This window comes from Acipenser ruthenus, chromosome 12 (assembly GCF_902713425.1).
Source record: "Acipenser ruthenus chromosome 12, fAciRut3.2 maternal haplotype, whole genome shotgun sequence".
In the NCBI taxonomy this organism is placed as follows: Eukaryota; Metazoa; Chordata; class Actinopteri; order Acipenseriformes; family Acipenseridae; genus Acipenser; species Acipenser ruthenus.
Window position 1 is genome coordinate 31,981,598 of NC_081200.1, and position 19,521 is coordinate 32,001,118.

Sequence of the window (19,521 nt, forward strand, 5' to 3'; positions counted from 1 at the left end):
AGCATACAGGCAGGGACAAATAATTGTTTCTTTATGTCTGGTATTGTTAGCCCTATGCGTGGGTATCTACATGCAATTATATATATATATTTTTTGAACCCTTGAAGCTAATAAACAGTATTCTGTGTAATTATATTTGTAGTACAAATGCCACCATTGCTTATATCACAATGATGTAATACCCAAATCAAAGATATGAGGTGATTGCTAATTCTCAGTAATGAGCATGCACCAGTGAGAGCAGTGACAGCAATGAGAGCCTGGTGCCTCTTGCAAATAAACCAACTGATTTGAGAATGCTCTGGGTTAGATTCAAAACATACTAATGACATTGCAGTAAAACGCTCTGAGAACTTATAGCCTTTTTTGTATGTGAATGTTACTGGACAAGGAGGATGTGTATTTCCCTGATGTAAATGTTGTTGTACATTTAAAACCATAATTGCAGCAAGGTTTTTTTTTAAAATTATTATTATTATTTATTTATTTTGCGTAAATTGCGTAAATATAGAGTTAACTGCATCGTGTAGGCACAAAAACAGTGTCCTCTAAAAAAGTTGCGTGTTCCTAGTTTTGAAACTAATATTCATCTTTTCCTTTTTCAAAAGCGAGGCGAAATCTAAGCAAATGTAGTGTGTCCATTACACATTTAACATCATTCACAGTGAAAATGACTACCAGTGGACATTGCTCCAAAAAGCGGATCATGGTACTACAACCATGTACTGTACTTCTAATAAGCAGCTCCTCTCTGGCTAAGTTGCATCAAATTTAGCACCAACATGCAGTTTTGATTTTTCTTCCACCTGTTTCTGTTGTTAGGGGGAGTGACTGAGACGTTGTATGCCCTGCTCTAACTGCCCTATCAGAAGCGCTGTGTGGTGTCACATGTAAAGGGGAGAGGAGTTAGCAGAGAGAGACGGCGTTTCTGAGTTTTCACTGGGAGCCGAGTGGTACGTACTTACTGTGTATAAACGAATACATACACTACGTATGGGATTTTATGTGAAAAATAGACGTTTGTTGTGTTTCATACAGTGCAATGGTACGGGATTATAAACCAGGTGAGTATCATTTCAAGTATATATATATATATATTTGTAATTGAACCTGCTGTGGGTAAATCAGACTGTAGACTATAACTATATGGGCTGCAGTGATCAAGGCATTTTGTCTGGATAATAACTACAGTGCATGAGTGGGAATGTTTTGAAAAAAAACTTTTTTTGTGTTTTTTGGGAAGAAATAGTGTGTTTTTTTTTTTTTTTTAGTTTGAAGGCATCAAAACAATCATGTAAACACATTGATTTATGATCTCAAACGAGATCGATTTCACAAGAATGGATTTAAAGGGTCTTTTTAATTTAAGTACACAACCCACGGAGCCAAATTACAACATTTTGAATGATAATGACTCTGTTATCCCCGTTCCCAATAATCACATGTTGCCTAGTTTAATAGATTTGTGATCATGACATGAACAATTGTGGATTTGTGACTTGATGATCTCTAAGCAAATGTTAGTGGTCGGATTGTTTGTTAATTTCTTATTGTATCACCGTTAAAGCGGTTTTCATATTCTGGTGAAATCTCACTAGGAATTAATAGTAAACTGTCAGTATATTACTTATTTAAAGTTTTTTTTTTAATGGACATCATAACTAGACAAGTGCCATCTCTTAACTGCAGAGAATACACGTGTATGAATAATTTGTTAAAATGAATGAATGCGGTGCATTTTAATACAGTACTAGCGATAAGTCTAAATCTCATTCCCCCAAAACAATTGTGAAATGCCTGCTTGAGTTCTAACATATCTTTAGTGGTTGCACGTGCAAAACGCATCAGCCAAAAAAAAAAAAAAAAAATAGCCATGATGATTAATGAATTTGAATGGAATTTGATCGTATAGCGGGGGGGTCGGGGGTGGGGGGTTGCTGTTCTGCTGTATTTTTTAGTAATAAATGAATCTGATCGAACAAGATCGGTGATATCCATGGGGGTAAAAAATATTTTGACAAACTGATAGTATTGACTATGGTAAGATACAATACAGAACGATACAAAATCTCGTCAACTGTTTTCTGACATAAGGGATGATGTGTTGTGGAAAAAGCATTGTAACTAAACGGGTGTGTATGCATTTTTATTTTTTTGCACTGTGGTAATGACTTGCTGTACAGAAATGTCTCTGCATAATAACATTAGGGACGTTTTTGTCAAACTAAAGATGAATGAATGAAGTGCTAATTTAATGTTCAAAGTATATCTCTTAAGCCCTGTGTCCCAAACACTGTAGACAGTTTGCCAAGGAATTTTAATGTGATTACCCTATTATTAGACTACAAAACACATACACGATCTTCACAATAATAATTTTAGGTCTGCAGGTGAGACATTGTATAGTATTTAAAGAGCACCACTTTCTATAACTTGTTCACCAACTCTATTACCACCATTTGCAGTATGTAGACCTACTGCTAAGTAATAACTGAAAATATAAGCCCAAAAATGAGTGTAAAGAAATTAGACACGTGAATGAATAACTTAATTAAAAAATAAATTCCAAAAGTGAATCTAAGTAGTGGCGGTTGTAAATTCTGACACTGCAATTAAAATCAGATACTCTACAGCAATGGCCAAAAGATGCGCTTCATAAAGTCAAATAAAACCTGCTGAATAATGTTATGTTGACATATTGAATTACATACTGCTTGTTGTGCTTTGTAGTTTTCCATATACTTAACGAAAAACTGAAATTTGAAAAAATGTGACATTTCGAAATTCAACATGAAATACTGTACAACTATTATGGCATCCGGTAGACTTTTGCAATATCATTTTGTAGTTTCGTTGATTATGTGATGTTAAATAGATCTAAATTCGGTTTGCATATATATATATATATATATATATATATATATATATATATATATATATATATATATATAAATAAATACAAATACATTGTAGCTCACCTCGGTTAACGCAGGCAGGCGCATCACACTGTGGCGGAGGGCGGGCGCAAACCCGGGACCTCTCACATTAAAGCATAGCGCCGATACCGCTGTACAAAAGAGCCAGCTCCTTTGCAAGGAGTTTATATCAGGCTTATGTCTTTGTGTGTGATTACATCAACTACCAGCCCCCCTGCTGCCTTAAATTATTTTTATTTTATTTTAATTTTTTTAAATTAAGTTTTGATCATAAAATTGTAGATGATGGAAAACTTTTGGCCAGAGCTTATAGAAACAGATCATATAAATCTGCCTGTAAAAATATGTCAGATTACAGGTTTGTAGTTTAATCATTTAAAATACGGAAGTATTTAGATGAACCCTGTTGTTTATAAAACTCAAATAGACGCCCCACTTGAGCATTAACAAATCTCTTGTCTCTTGGCTTCTGCTGCCGAGCTGTTAATTTATGTTTTGGTCTGAAGGGTCTGGGCAAGTTAATTAGAAGCTGCCACAACATTAAAGCTGTATGTTGCAATAATGAATATAGAGGATAGCCCTTCTGTAACCCTCGTCCTCCTCCCCTGACTTGATGAAATACAGCTGTTGAACTCAAAGTGTAATTCACTTTTACAGTTTTACAGGAAAGTATAAACAGTTTTGTAACTTATCCGATTCTTGGAAGTGTTGACACAAATGTTAGACCATGAATACTGAAGTGGGTTACAAGTACTTGGGCAAATTTAAGTATTTTTATCTTAACATTCTCCAGCTGGAAAATGACTAGAACTTTGAACTTTCTTTCATTTATAAATATTTTTATCAATATGTTTTTGTGTTACAAAAGTGGAAGAATCCAACATGCTGAGGTAGAATGATGCCTAACACCTTGTTAATAGCCATTGTACCACAGCAACATCAGCATCTCGCTGGAAATGTGTGGGTTTCCATTGAGATGCTGATAAAAGCAGAACTAAAACATTTGACAACTGTCGATCAAACCAACCGCCCTGATTCTTATCTGGGATGCATCTACCAGATACTTATTTATGTTTCACTAAGGTTCTATTTGACATCATCAAAAAACATTTCTAGCATCGATCATAAAGGACTACATTCCTAAATAATCTGGTTAGAATAAGTAACATATTGAACAGGTTAATTTCACTAAGCAAAAATACTGAGCGGTAACTAGATATTTCAGCACAAATGTATTTTGTAAACTCTAGCTTCCTGTTGCTTTAAGAAAAAGGCACAATTGCACAGCGTCTCGTATACATTGCCAGTGAATGTTATTGTCATCATTACTGAAAAAGACATCATGGTGGAGATGGCCCTTTGCATTCTGGATTGAGTCATTCCAGGGCGTTCCCTGAGCTGCTGTAGTTAGTCTGGCGACGAGTTATACAGTAAGACAGATCGTGAGTGTAAAAAACAAGTTTTAGACAAAACTACTTGCAGTGGAGGAAGTTTTTTTTTTTTTCTTCGCAGTTCTTGGTTTACTAAATTAATTCTCTAATTCGTTCCAGGAACAGCCTTTCTCAGATGGGAGTCTAGTGCTGTCCGAGGGTAACACGGCCAGGGGTTTCTCCAGCACTGCTGCAGCAGCTGGGATGTTGCGACAGAACAACAACAGCGGCGGCAACAAGCTCACTCTGGGCATTGCACGGCTCTCCAACTCTCACTTTTTCCCTGTGACGGCCACCACCGGTTCCCAGGGCATGAGCCGCAGCACCAAGAGCAACTCCCTGAGCAGCATCAGCTTGAGCTCGGACTGCCAGGACAGCCCCGGTGTGGACCCCGACTACATCATGCAGCTGGTCAGCGACGTCCGCAGGTTTGCAGATGTGCTTCTGCATCTCAAAGAGGCCTTTCATGCTGAAGGTGTGTGAGCAAGCTTTCCACTTTCCCTGGAATTAGTGTGGGCTTGGTAGTTAGGGTTAGGGTTAGGGTTAGGGTTAGGGTTAGGTTACAGCAGCAAATTCCTTTCTTTTTAATGGTTTCAAGACATCCTGATTTTATCTGATTTAACCCTTTAAGGACCAGGATCATGTTAACACGATCATACTGAAGTGGGCTTCTAGGACCGTAAGGACCCTCGGTTCATAGAATAACACATTTTTATACATGTATCTCTAAGCAGAATGCATAATTAAAAAAAAAAAAACTTAACTTGAATTTTTATAGGAAGAGAGTCAACTACAGCCAAAAAAACACCTGGTCCTGAGGGAGCATCCCCGTGAAAAATGCTTAGTCCTGAAAGGGTTAAACCTAAATTCCTGAATTCCTTGTGCCTGTTCTAACAGCAGCACTTTCTAGTACACGTGAATTCAAAGATGACCTGTTGCTTCAGTGTTTTTTTCTGTAAGAACCAGTCAAAATTTACGATAGCGGCTGTAAGCAATAACCCGACTTGTACAGTAGGGCTGCTACGATTAAATCAAAAATATTTTTTTTGATCGATTCCATTCCTCATTATATACGTTGTTGTTTTTTTCTTCTCCTGACGCTACAAGGCGTAATTACCCCTCGCATTCAATTGTTTTGCACAAGCTTTTACTTATAACAGCAATGATATTAAAAATAATCATGTCGGGCGGAGAGGAATGGAGCGAAAATGTATGTGGGCGGTACAATCAATGATATTATTCCTACGATTCGATTTTGTGTGCCCAATTAATCGATTACTATTAATTGACAGCCCTATTGTACAGTACTGGATGTATAAATGGTACAAACTTCTCACTGTACAGTTTTTTTTGTACTTCTGAATGAAATTCAGTCTGTTATTTTGTTTTTCTGTACATCAGTTGACTACTGTAGTCCTACTCATAAGCTTTTACTATTGCTTAGAATCAAACTAAATGACTTGACATGTTTCAAGTCAAGAAATGGTGACAGCTCTGCTAAGCAGAAGCAGATGCCAAAGAGTGTTTGTTTCAAATGGGATCTGGTCTCTTTAAATGGAACAGCTTCTTAAGTGGAAAAGGGTTAAGTGAATTACTTAGTTCAATCACTATCTATCAGAATCTAGAAGGGTTTCAGGTAACCTGAGATTTGAACGTGAGGCTATAATCTGTGTCTGTTGGGAGGGTGTTTATTTAGAAAACAAATGGGCAAATTGTTTAACCCTCCTGGCAGCCCAGGGCAAAAAAATAATAGGTTTTCTACACAATATAACCGTGACAGAATTGATTTGAACCCCAGCAGTTGGCACTAGCCTGGTATGAAGTGGTCTGTTTCTGATCTCTAACTAATGCAAGTCTTTTCTTTATGGATCCATCTTAAAAGTCCAGTAGACATCTGTTTAGTGTCTGGCCGTCTGGATAACCCTGAACATTGAGGGTGAATGGATTAAGAAGGATGGGCTTTGCAAACCCACCTGCCGCTTGAGCTGTCTGTAGAATCTAACCTTCCAGTCTGGCAGTTATTAATAGTGCCGCAGACCTGCACCACACGGCCGATGACTCTGGGATACAGGCCTTATCCCTGTTGTTTACTGGGTCAGAGTTATATATTTTGGCAGGCATTTTAGGAGCAACCTATGGTCTTAACTACATAACTCAGAAGGTGTGTCTATGATGAGATTCCCATAAGGATTCTTGAAGGATCCCAGGGTGTCGGCTTCAACAACATTACTGGGGAGTTGGTTCCAGACCCTCACAATTCTCTGTGTAAAAAAGTGCCACCTATTTTCTGTTCTGAATGCCCCTTTATCTAATCTCCATTTGTGACCCCTGGTCCTTGTTTCTTTTTTCAGGTCAAAGAAGTCCCCTGGGTTGACATTGTCTATACCTTTTAGGATTTTGAATGTTTGAATCAGATCGCCGCGTAGTCTTCTTTGTTCAAGGCTGAATAGATTCAATTCTTTTAGCCTGTCTGCATACGACATGCCTTTTAAACCCGGGATAATTCTGGTTGCTCTTCTTTGCACTCTTTCTAGAGCAGCAATATCCTTTTTGTAACGAGGTGACCAGAACTGAACACAATATTCTAGGTGAGGTCTTACTAATGCATTGTAGAGTTTTAACATTACTTCCCTTGATTTAAATTCAACACTTCTCACAATATATTCGAGTATCTTGTTAGCCTTTTTTATAGCTTCCCCACATTGCCTAGATGAAGACATTTCTGAGTCAACATAAACTCCTAGGTCTTTTTCATAGTTCCCTCCTTCAATTTCACTATCTCCCATATGATATTTATAATGCACATTTTTATTGCCCGCATGCAATATATTAAATTTCATTTGCCATGCGTCTGCCCAATTCTGAATGCTGTCTAGATCATTTTGAATGACCTTTGCTGCTTCAACAGTGTTTACCACTCCTCCTATTTTTGTGTCGTCTGCAAATTTAACGAGTTTGCTTACCATACCAGAATCTACATCATTAATGTAGATTAGGAATAGCAGAGGACCTAATACTGATCCCTGTGCTACACCACTAGTTACCTCACTCCATTTTGAGGTTTCTCCTCTAATCAGTACTTTCTGTTTTCTACCTGTTAACCACTCCCTAATCCAATCTGCATGCATTTCCTTGAATCCCTACTGCGTTCAGTTTGAGAATTAAATCTTTTATGCGGGACTTTGTCAAAAGCTTTCTGGAAATCTAAATAAACCATGTCGTATGCTTTGCAGTTATCCATTTTCAATGTTGCATCCTCAAAAAAGTCAAGTAGGTTAGTTAGACACGATCTCCCTTTCCTAAAACCATGCTGGCTGTCTCCCAGGATATTGTTACCATATAGGTAATTTTCCATTTTGGATCTTATTATAGTTCCCATAAGTTTACATATAATAGAAGTCAGGCTTATTGGTCTGTAGTTACCTGGTTCGGTTTTGTCTCCCTTTTTGTGGATCGGTATTACGTTTGCTATTTTCCAGTCTGTCGGTACAACCCCTGTGTCAAGAGACTGTTGCAAGATCTTGGTTAGCTGTTTGTAAATAACTTCTTTCATTTCTTTGAGTACTATTGGGAGGATCTCATCTGGCCCAGGGGATTTGTTTATTTTAAGAGCTCCTAGTCCCTTTAACACTTCTGCCTCTGTTATGCTAAAGTTATTTAAAATTGGATAGGAACAGGTCGACATGTGGGGCATGTTGTCCGTGTCCTCCTTTGTAAAAACCTGTGAAAAGTAATCATTTAATATATTTAGGATTGTATCATCCCCGATTTAGGATTGCAGACTGGCGTAAGTCTCTCTCCTATATGCTCAAAGGTGGAAATAATCAAATTCAATCAAATTCAGAAGCTGGTATAAAATATTAGTTGCTTTCTGCAAGTTTTCGGGGACAACAGGAATGTAGGTGAAGACACAGTCCATTTAGATGATCTCGGGCCTTTGTGAAACAGAGTTTCAGGATTGTTGAGTGGAGACAGAAACGGGGGGGGGAAAAAAGGCAGGTTTACTTATTTATTATAGTACGCTGGTCTTAAAAGCTGTCTCCCTTCAGAAAAGTTATGTTAATTACATCCCTGCTCTGTGTAATTTGGGTGTCTACAGTACATACAAAGTACTGTATCTTTAGCCGTGCGGTTTGAAAAATGTACAGTATGCCACATGAGTAGACAAATGTGTCCTCTAGACCCGTTCTAATAAAACAGCTGCACATTACAAAAAAAAAAAAACAACTCAAAATCAAAAAGGTGTTTGATCTCCTGTAAGGGTTATTGTCACATTCCTTTTGGTACAGCCCAGCTGGATTAGGCTTATGTTTTTTTTTAAATCACAATATTGCATTACCTTGTTCTCGAAACGCTTTATTAGTAGTTTACAGTTGGTCAGGATGCCAACCAAATGGTACGTTGGTAAGAACAGGCTGTTTTGGATAAGGATTGACTCTGACGAGACAGAAGTCTCTGAAGACAGAAGAGGGTTCCCTTTCAGGGGGGTGGATCCTGTATGCGAGTCTTGTACTGTAAAGTAGATCACATTGAAGATGAAGTGGTGGGAAATAATGGTCCCATAATATACAGTAGCAGTTTGAACCTTGAATATCCTGGTGAGCGATCATACAGCACGAATTGTTACAGGGAATAACAATTGGAACGAACGTTAAGTTGCATGTACTCTGACTGGTTATGTGGTACCATACTGCAGTAGACATTCATTGCAGGTTGTAATACTGGTTGCACACACTACTCCTAATTTGAATAAATAGATTTTGCCAGTCAGGTTTGAAGTGCAAATTCTACTGTATATGGTGTTCTTGTAGACTTATAAGTTGTTTTCTCATTTTGCAGTAGAAATTTAAAGTATTCTAGGGGTAAGAAAACTGACACATTTTATGACAGTTCTTCAAAATCTAGCGTCTCTAACCTAGTTTGACTGATTTATTATTATTATTATTATTATTATTATTATTATTTTTTTTTTTTTTTACCTTTTCAATTTTAACGTCTACAAGACGTAAAAAAAGGTTCAGCCAATTTAATAAATTAAAGGTCAAGGACAAGGTGGTGTACAGTCTCTGCACAGTATAAACCATTTCAAATCTGATCAGGATATTTTTACAGTGTGTTTTAGACACAGTGGCTCAGACGTGCACTTCAGAAAGATAGCAATCTTGTTCAGTGATAGCAGTTTAATGAAGTTATGGGCTGATAACTGTCTTCAAAGTCTAATTTGGGATACTTAGCTGGGTGGGTCCTGGGGATAGGATATTTCACCAAACAAAAGAGTTTCTTGTTGAATTGCCTTGCCAGTTAATAAAGCTCAAGGTAATTCTTCACTATTTATTTCAATGATTATGCTGAAACCGAAACGTTTAAATCTGCTGAATAATTTACTTTTTGGTCTAGCTTTTTAAAATACAAAAATACTGATTTCAGAGGCAGTCTTATAAGAGAGATTGTTCCAGTAGCAGCAATGCCTTTCACATATTCATGATTTAATAATCCCAAGGGTCCGCACTTGAAATGGCTTATGCAGCCGCTTTGGCTGAAACTTCACTTTCCCATCTAAGAATAGCAGATTCCATTATTTCTCATAGAACTCCACGGAGAGTTCCAAGAAGAAACTTTTATTTATTTATTTATTTATTTTTGTGCTAGTCCCATTACCTTAAATGGGGATAATTACTGTAAATATTGATTGGAGATTTAAGTTAGTTTATCTGGGGTCAGTTTGATCACAGGATGGGTTTGTTACCCCTCTACGCATTTGTAGTGTCATTGCTTGTATTTCACAGAGCATCAGAATTAGCAAATGAGCTTTGTGGACCAAAGCCAAAAACTGCTTTTACTGTCAACAACTAGTAACCAGTGCTACACTGTTTGCTCACTGTGTAGTAAAAATGCCAATGACCAGAAATGACCAGTATTGGAGTCCAGTTATTTATTATTATTATTATTATTATTATTATTATTATTATTATTATTATTATTATTAATAATAATAATAATAATAATAATAATAATAATAATAATAATAATAATAATAATAATAATAATAATAATAATAATAATAATCCATGTTCTGTAAAATTCCCTGGTGTTTGGAAGATGGAGCAAATCACTATCACTGGTACAAGGAAGCATGAAGACAAATGTTAATGCTGTTAAAATTCAGAAGAGTACAAGACTCCAGCCGCAGTGTTTTTTTCTTTTTGCTCTAGCGCTGCTCATTCCATTCTTTGCTCTGCCAAGCAGAATGGTGGTTAGCATGTCAGCCATTTTTAAAGGAAAAATAACAAGAACACATAATCATGCTGAAGATTTAAAAACTCAGCAGAAAGAAATCCAACCCCTGACGAAGGAGCAGAGTGTGGACACAGCTTCCTGCAGGCCAGGAGCTTCATTGCTATTTCTCTCCAAAATGGTGCCTTTAAACATTCACACAGCATTTTCCTTTGCAGAGGTCCCAGCAGCTCATGTTCCTATTTATACAAGCTTTTGTGTTTTGCCGGAGGTAAAATTCATATGGTTGAGATTTAGCAGAGAAACCGCTGCAGTGGTGTTTTCTTATAGAAATGTTAAATATGAAATGGATGAGCATTTAAAAAAAAAAAGTTGAGCCCTGTAAGTTTCAAGTTCAGTTTGGGGCCAGTGGACTACATGCTAAGCTCAAGAGGCTGGTCAGGTTTCAGACTTTGACGTATTGCTGGAATGGAAATAAGACTCCCATTGCTTAGCTGTTTGATATATTCCTGGTTTAACTATGAGTTTATTAAGACTCACTTAAACTTGTTCCCTATACACTGTGGCTAATGAAGCACATATTAAAACCTGGAATGGGTGATACTGTTGTGTAATAGGAGTCTCCATCCCTGGTATTGTTTCAGAACATATTTTAATGCAATTATGATGTCACATTGCTTCTCCTATAACCAATATCAATACATGCCCTGTATTTTAGTAATATTATTATTATTATTATTTATTTCTTAGCAGACGCCCTTATCCAGGGCGACTTACAATTGTTTACAAGATATCACATTATTTTTACATACAATTAAATTATTTTTTACACATTTATTTTTACATACAATTACCCATTTATACAGTTGGGTTTTTACTGGAGCAATCTGGGTAAAGTACCTTGCTCAAGGGTACAGCAGCAGGTCTCCCCCACCTGGGATTGAACCCACGACCCTCCGGTCAAGAGTCCAGAGCCCTAACCACTACTCCACATTGCTGCCTATAATACGTGGATTTGTGTTTCTCCGGGATCACAGCTGTCCCTACACTACAGTATATGCTGTGTCCTGAGACCCTCTGCTTAAAGGTCTGTGCTTGAGGGTGATGAGACATGCTTTTTATGGCTGTTTAAAAAAGTGCATCACTCCTGACCCCCTGTGCATCGGCCTAATCCACCCAAGACGCTTTCTTTCGCCATCCCAGCATGGGAGAAAAGGGCAATCTGCATAACGGGTTTGGTGCACTGATTAACAGTTTGGTATTTGCATCTGATTATGGGTGAAACATGTTTTGTAATTCTTAATTTGTACTGCAGTGTCATGCTGGGTTTAGAGCACACATGCATTTTAGAACAAAACCATCTGCTTTTGTGTAAGATTTCAAAAAAGTTTTAAGATAAGCAAAATCTTTTGATTTGTATTGTATGTTCTGCTAGAGGTGGGTGTCAGTGAAAGTATTGGTAATATGTATTACATACAGTAGTTATAACTTCTCATGGAACAGAATGAACTTGCTGTTTTTTTTTTTTCCTTTTGTTGCTAATCTTTCATTGCAGTCTACTTGCATTGCTCTGTTGAGACCCTCTCTCTGCTCTCTGCATATCCGAACAACCTGTGGACTCCCACTTACAGCAATAAGGCTCATCTGTCTTTTTAGAACCCAGCTCTGGTTAGAAATGTATTCTAAAATGCTTTCTTATTCTTCATGTTTTGTGCTTGATTCCAGACTTTAAAAATACCCCAAAAAACAACACTCATCATCCGCTTTTATTTTCTAAATGGATTTACTTTACACTAGTAACTGGTGGTGGCTTATTTTTAGAGGATAGGGTCTATTCATATTGTCAACAATTATTTCTTGTGCTTTTGCTGTGTGTAGAATTTTTGAATACCCTCTCTAAAATGTGTAGGACAACACATACCTAAAATAAATTGCTTTTATTAAAGTGCCGCAGACCAAATTCTGTATAAAGCTTCTGACCTCTGCATATCTCTTTTTTTTTTTTTTTTTACCAGTATGTTTCTCCTCCTGGAATGTAATCAGAAAGGTGTTTTTGAGCACAGTTTGATGCAAATGGCTTGCTGTGTAGCTTCAGCATGTAAAAACTGTGCACATAGGATGAGGGGGAAGCAATAGGGGCCTTTTTCTGTGTCTTGTTTCTACCACGACACAAGCAGAACCTTGAGCAGATGTTTCTGGTGTCTTTCTAACTGTGCATAAACAATATTGACCCTTTAAGAGGATTCTGTTAAAGGCACAGCTAATCATGTTGATCCAAGTAAATAAAAGCCCCTCAGTTTCCAAAGTAGAGTTTTGGTTGCCCCCCCTCCCCCACTCGCATACCCTGCATTCCTTTAGAACAAATGTTCACTTGTTGTTGTAGTCCCTTAGATCCACTGTTGCTAGGTGTGAGAATTCTAAATGCAGAACTGAAAACCTGTACAATTTTCATTGCGCTTATCTGTGCTCATTTGCCGTTAGGGCGCTAATTCACAGTGTGTCTACTGGCCTACAGTTTTGGCATTACATGTTTGTGTGTGTCGAAGTACAGAATAGCTAGAAATACACCTGTAATAATGTAATACTACATTATAAATAATTATGCAGGATTGTTTTAAAGTGCAAGAAATTGAAAATATTATGCTTTCTAAATATCATTACTTTACTTAGAAAGTGCTATTATTTCAAATAGTTTGGCATCACTATAAAAATACCAGATCTTTATAACTTGTCATAATGAAGGATTAAGATAAATTAAGCCAATTAAGGGATATTTAGGGACTCAAGATGGACTTCTGAGGTAATATGTAGTACTCTAGTCGGGCTACTCTAGGTGGAGTATTTTTAGGTACTTGAACTAAACTATTTGTTTACCATATTCTGTTAAGCTAACAGTACAAGGGTAAATACAGGTGTCAAGCAGTAAGCCATGGAGTCTGTTATTTTAGAGCCTTTAGAGTATATATGTAGTTGTGATTTCCTCAAGGGACAATAGGATAGATAGTGTTTATTCACACTTCCAGTGAACAGTGCTGTGGAGGGATGTGAAAAGATCATCCTGTCTAAAGTACACATGTTCTACTTACTGTACCAAGGTAAAGAGTGATGCACTTTGCTTACACAGGAATGAACAGAAGCTTACACATTCAAACTGAACAAACACAAATGTCCGATTTTGTAGGGTGAAGATTAGCCAGGTGCGTACCGCAGATTATAAAATAAAACATCAGGCGCATGAAAAAGAAACACGTGCTGTACTGTAAATATTCACCTCTCATTGCCAGAACTGTTGTAGTTTCACTGGATTATCACTGCGATTTGCACTGCCCCCCCTCCCCACACACACCACTTGTTTTTTGTTCTGGTGTTTGTACAGTATATTATATTTTCCTACTGTTTTTTTTTTAGCTAGCTGAGTAGAGCTCAGTCATCTTTCTAAATCTGTGAGCGTGTGTGTGTGCTGTACACTTTTGTCCATATTTCTAATACTCTTTGACAGAAAAGGTGTTACCTGGAGAGTAGCTGGGCAAAGGGGAACAGTCCATTGTATTGGTGCTCCCAGCAGACTGTAACGTGACTAATCTGGATGGCACAAATCCAGGAATGTGTTGGAACTCACTTCTCTCTCTTAATACTTACCAAGGTGTTTAGAGAATACAAGTGTTATATCAAGCATGACTGAAGCGAAGAAGCCTCTGGGATAAAGAATTAGCCAGCACTGTAATAATAATAATAATAATAATAATAATAATAATAATAATATCTTTATTTGTATATAGCGCCTTTCATAGTGGACCACCATCATAACGTGCTTTACAGAGGTAGGCTGTGAACTGTGCATTATATGCAGTCACTTGCAATAGGACACTGATTTAACATCTCATCTGCAGGATGGAGCACAAGGAGGTAAAGTGACTTGCTCACACAGTGAGTTAGTCAGTGGCAGAGGTGGGATTTGAACCGGTGAACTTCTGATTACAAACGCTGGACTTTAACCACTGGACCACACTGCCTCCTTGTACTTGTAACCTGTAATGGGACAAGGAGGTGCAGGGCTGACCCTGAATGTGTTAGTTAAGACAGAATGCCTCTTGTTTGTTAGCTTTTTTTTGCAATATTTATTTGAAACAAGTGAGACATTCTGTACCAAGTGATATGAGCCATCAAGTAGGGGCCAGTAGTGTCTGTCTCCATCCATCCTAATGATGTAGGTTTGATATCCCAGCAACTATAAAGTAAATTACTGACGTACTGTAGTATAGAATGTTACCCTAACTGACCTTACCTGGTATCTGAGAACCACCCTGCTGTAAAACTGGATACAGTCAGGTTTATCTTTGAAAGTGTTCCTTTTAACCAGCACCAGACTAATGATCTAGCGGGTGGCTCCTTTCAAGGCCTGCAATATATCCTCTTTTAATTATACCATTTAATGACTGCTTTACCACATTCAAGTTTTTACACTGCTTTATTTTTCAACATAATGGACTTCCCTGTGCCCCAGATAGCTGGGTTTATTTCCTAGAGGCTGGATTTATGGTTATGAGCACCGCAGCAGTTCATTGAATTAGTTATGGAGGGAGTGGGAAAGTGTCTTAGCAACCTGACCCAGCATGGTGACAAGCCAGCGTCTGTGTGTGACTGTGCGTGTGGCACATTCATCACTGTGGATAAGCAGTATTTGTCAGCAAATTAAAAAAAGAACAAACATAATGGTTAATGCTATACTACTGCTAATAATAATCTGTAACGGCTGGTTTAGAAGCAAGATTCCCAATGCATTGCATTTCAAGCCATGCAACTACTGTACTGTAACTGAATGTCTTTTACAGGTACTGTATTGGTAGGTATTTATTGATAAGACTGATAATTCCTCATCTGGGATTATTGCAATTATATATTTTTTTTTATTTTTTATTACATTTTGTTTTGTTTTATCCCATTTAGGGAAACGTCTTTTTTACTGTAGCTTAATTTTGTCATTTGTTCTCCTGTGGTATGTTTCCTTCTAGATTAGCAGGGATTTTGGGAAGTTTTCCAACCAGTTCAATACTGGCACGTGAACGGTGCCACCTTTAATACTGTACAGCTAATCTGTATACACCTCAAAACAAAATTGGAGGGTATTCATTAAAATCACATTTGCCTTTTTCTTTTTTTCTCCTATATTATTATTATTATTTATTTCTTAGCAGACGCCCTTATCCAGGGCGACTTACAATTGTTACAAGATATCACATTATACATTATTTCACATTATACAGATATCACATTATTTTTACATACAATTACCCATTTATACAGTTGGGTTTTTAACTGGAGCAATCTAGGTAAAGTACCTTGCTCAAGGGTACAACAGCAGTGTCCCCCACTGGGGATTGAACCCACGACCCTCCGGTCAAGAGTCCAGAGCCCTAACCACTACTCCACACTGCTGCCCTTTTTTATATTGCTTTATGTACTGAAGGTGTTGTTTTCAATCTCCAGAGCTGTATGTCCAGATCAACCAAGAGTGGGCATATAACTTGCCTTGTTTAACTGTGGAATGTTTATTGAACAAACCACCTTGTTTATATTTTTCTGTGACCCTTAAGTACTATAGCTTTGCACGAGTTCAGACCCATACTGACCTGTGATAAAGGCAAGGCAGTATTTACTGTAGTAGGGTCACACATAGCCTCACAAACAGCTGTAAATGTGGATTACAAGCGCCATAAAAGGTTTTTATAAAGAGCACTAGTCTGAACCCCAATATCTTGTGTATACCTTGGTTAAAGTCTCCATAGAATGTTTACAGAAACTGGGGTTCTTATCAGTCAGGAAGAAAGGAGTCATTTACAAGATGCATCTCTTCAACAGCAACATAAACATGCCTGCTACGGATAGATAGATTAAGTAGGATGTGGGCCACCAATAAGATGGTTGTATAAACCACTTCTGCTTCAACCTCTGTCAGTAAACAGAGTCATGTTGGGTGTGTCTGTGAAGTTGTGCTAAAACACAGTTTTTTCATATTATTATAATTTCTTTTTTTAAATATAAAGTACACAGTACCGATCCAGACTTAAGATGTACCAGTAAAGCAGAGGTCTACAGTACATCAATGTGCTATTGACATTACTGTGAAATATAGACAAGAAGAAAACATATTTAGAAAAGCTTTACTTTTCAAATAGTAAAATGATGTTTCTTGTACAAAGGCAAAGTATTTAAAATAGGGGGGTATTTTAAAATCTTGGTTCGGTACAGTAGGTGGACTTGGTAAGTGTACAGTATTATTTTCTAAAATATACCCTTTCCTTCTATATTTAAACTTGGACAAAGGCACAATTTCTGAAACAGAAAACAACACAATAAAACCAGCAAGGAAATGTTAGTTGCTAGCTGCAACTATAGTCCCTTTCCCACTGGCACTCCTACCCGGGTCCGGGCTACTCGTGTCACAATCCTGCATAGTGTGAAACCACGTACCTGGTTCGTACCCGGGTTGACCCGGGTTGAGCGAGACAAAATGCATGACGGAGGTTCGTGAGCTGACGCAATAACAAACAGCCACGCCAGCGTGAAGGTTTCACTGCTGCAAGGAACATTTCTGCTTATTCTGTTTAGCCATATTTTTGCTGATTGAGACAAAGCATGAGCCAGATTGCAGCAGGGATGTAAAAACATTTGCTCTAATCAATATTTGGGCCGACGCTTCAATCCAGAGAAGCTTGGATGGAAGCATCAGTAACAAGCTGCTTCCGGGGCATTGATATGAACATTGTGCACTTGCATCTGTCACCCAGGGTCACCGGGTCCTGTCCTGGGTAGGATCTGACCCAAGCAGAACATGCCATTGTGAAAGGGTTTAACTTGTTTCTTTTTAGCAAGTTGTTCCGCATTGAAATAGTTTTATTCCTTTGTGAACAGGATGGCGTGTGTGGTGACGTCAGACCCGGAAGAACAGACTCCAAAACAAGTAAAGTGACAGTAAATACTGAGGCGCTATGGCTGCGCTTACTGTTTTATTAAATAGTAAACAAAATAAACAGTTGTTAAGTAACAAAAAAACACTTCTACAACCAAAAGGGCACGTTGGCCAAACAAATAGACACAAAACCACGGATACAAGTACCTTCGGGGTTCACAGTAAGTAGCAATCGTTCCTTCTAATTTTAGTCAGACTTGCGTCTCTCCTCTAACACTCTCCTCCTAATGAACCTGGAGAGCGTCTTTTATAGTCTGTGGCTGAAACCTTAATTACCTAAGTTGATACAATAATTACCTTAAAGCTCCAGCCACATTCCCACGAGGGTATTTAGGGAAGGGGTTTTAACCCGATCCCCACCGACTACACAATATAAAAGACCGGCTTTTTCGCCGGTCTCAAAACAGTACATGAAACGGACGGCGCTTCGCCGTCCTAAAACACAATAAATAAACACACAAACAAACAAACACAAAATAACACAGGCGGAGAGGGATCCCGTTCTAAAATAAAACAAACAAATACTGTACAGGGCTGCTCGCCCTGTTACACCTTTTAAAAAATGGGACTTTGCCATTTCGCTCATTGCTAAATACTGTAGAGCCCAGAATGTTTAAGTATTTATTCAGAACATGTTATTGACAGTTTTACATTAGTTCCTGAACTTTAATTTGGATGAACTCAAGTTCCTAAGCTTGTTGAATCTTTTACTAATGAGTCAACCAGAGTAGGTTATATGTTTTAATTATTTTATCCAGCTTTGAAACAAAAGTAAGTTTATTATCTTATCTCTTTAATCAAGCTGAGAGTACAGTGAGTAGAGCTACATAATAGAAATAAGAATATTTAATCATTTCTCAGCAAAACTGCGGTCTGCATGAGTCACACTCCATGCACACTCACACTGTGTAATGGTCCAGGCATCTGAGTTGTATGGTGGTTGAGTGGGGACCTTGAAACCATGGTTTCATTAACCAGGGTGGGTAAGTGTTAATGATTTAGTCTTGGATTGATTAATAATTTTTTTTTTCTTGGTTTTTAGATAAAGGAAACCTAAAGCACACCAGACATATTGTATTGGAAAATGGCATATTTTCTTTATGTAATATCACAAAGAATGTGTGTCTTGTAGGTCAATATCCTACTACTCAGCACAGCTTCTTTGGCAATGTGACCCCACTATTACACCCAATAGCTGAATGGGCTATACATACTAAATAAATATGATCTGTGTTTTGTTTTGCTTATTATCTGGTCCCCACCCTGTCTGATAGCTACACATCTTCCACTCAAGTCAAGACTTCTCCCAGAATAATCACTGGAACTGTTTTGTAGATCTGAGGGTACTGCAGTATGTTACTGTAGGACCAGATACAAAAAAAAATGCTGTAGTGCAAAGTTTTGTTTTCTTTTGTTTTTGTCTAAGCCTTCATTCTCCCAAAACCAGAAATAAAAAGTCTTTTTTTTTTGTTTAGTTTCTGAAGTAATTAGGAAGAGAAGGAGGAGCACTGGAGTAATGGCTTAGTGTTGGACCAAAGAATCAAGCTGCTTGTTTTAATTTCACGATACACACATGGTGCAAGTCTGAGATATCACTTTCCTCCATTGGGCCCCAGTGCCGACCCTTTCATTACACATACAGAGTAGCTTTGTGATCACACACATCTGACTAAAATACCTAATAAAATAACTCCCTCTCTATAATGCACATATAGTGAAGCAAAAATTTAACTTTCTGTGAATTAACCATGCATAAAGCACCATGTAATCAACACTATTTTTTACAAAAAAAAAAAGTAACATTCTCATTCGTGGATCATTTTAATTAGCAGTTTTTAAACTATAAATAGGCTGGCTAAACGGCGGTCGGGAGTTCAGTTCGAAGCGACAGACAAGCAAACCAAGTGCTAGAAGGAGATCGGGTCGGTAGAGGGGAAGAGGGAATGGGCTC

General features: G+C 37.8%; 1 protein-coding gene across 3 annotated transcripts in view; it reads left to right on the forward strand.

Annotated features, from left to right (window-relative positions):
- The first annotated feature begins 848 nt into the window (after positions 1-848).
- LOC117417083 (rho GTPase-activating protein 29-like) overlaps positions 849-19,521 on the forward strand; it is a 54,080-nt gene continuing 35,407 nt past the window's right edge. Inside the window, exons 1-2 of one of the 3 annotated variants that reach the window (XM_034028818.3) lie at positions 849-1,064; positions 4,493-4,841. In XM_034028818.3, coding sequence (XP_033884709.1) covers positions 4,571-4,841 — 271 coding nt within the window. In that variant the 5' untranslated portion in view covers positions 849-1,064; positions 4,493-4,570. Of the gene's footprint in view, positions 1,065-4,486; positions 4,842-19,521 lie in introns of all 3 variants that reach the window. The other 2 variants (XM_059034869.1, XM_034028817.3) reach the window with 2 other exon arrangements.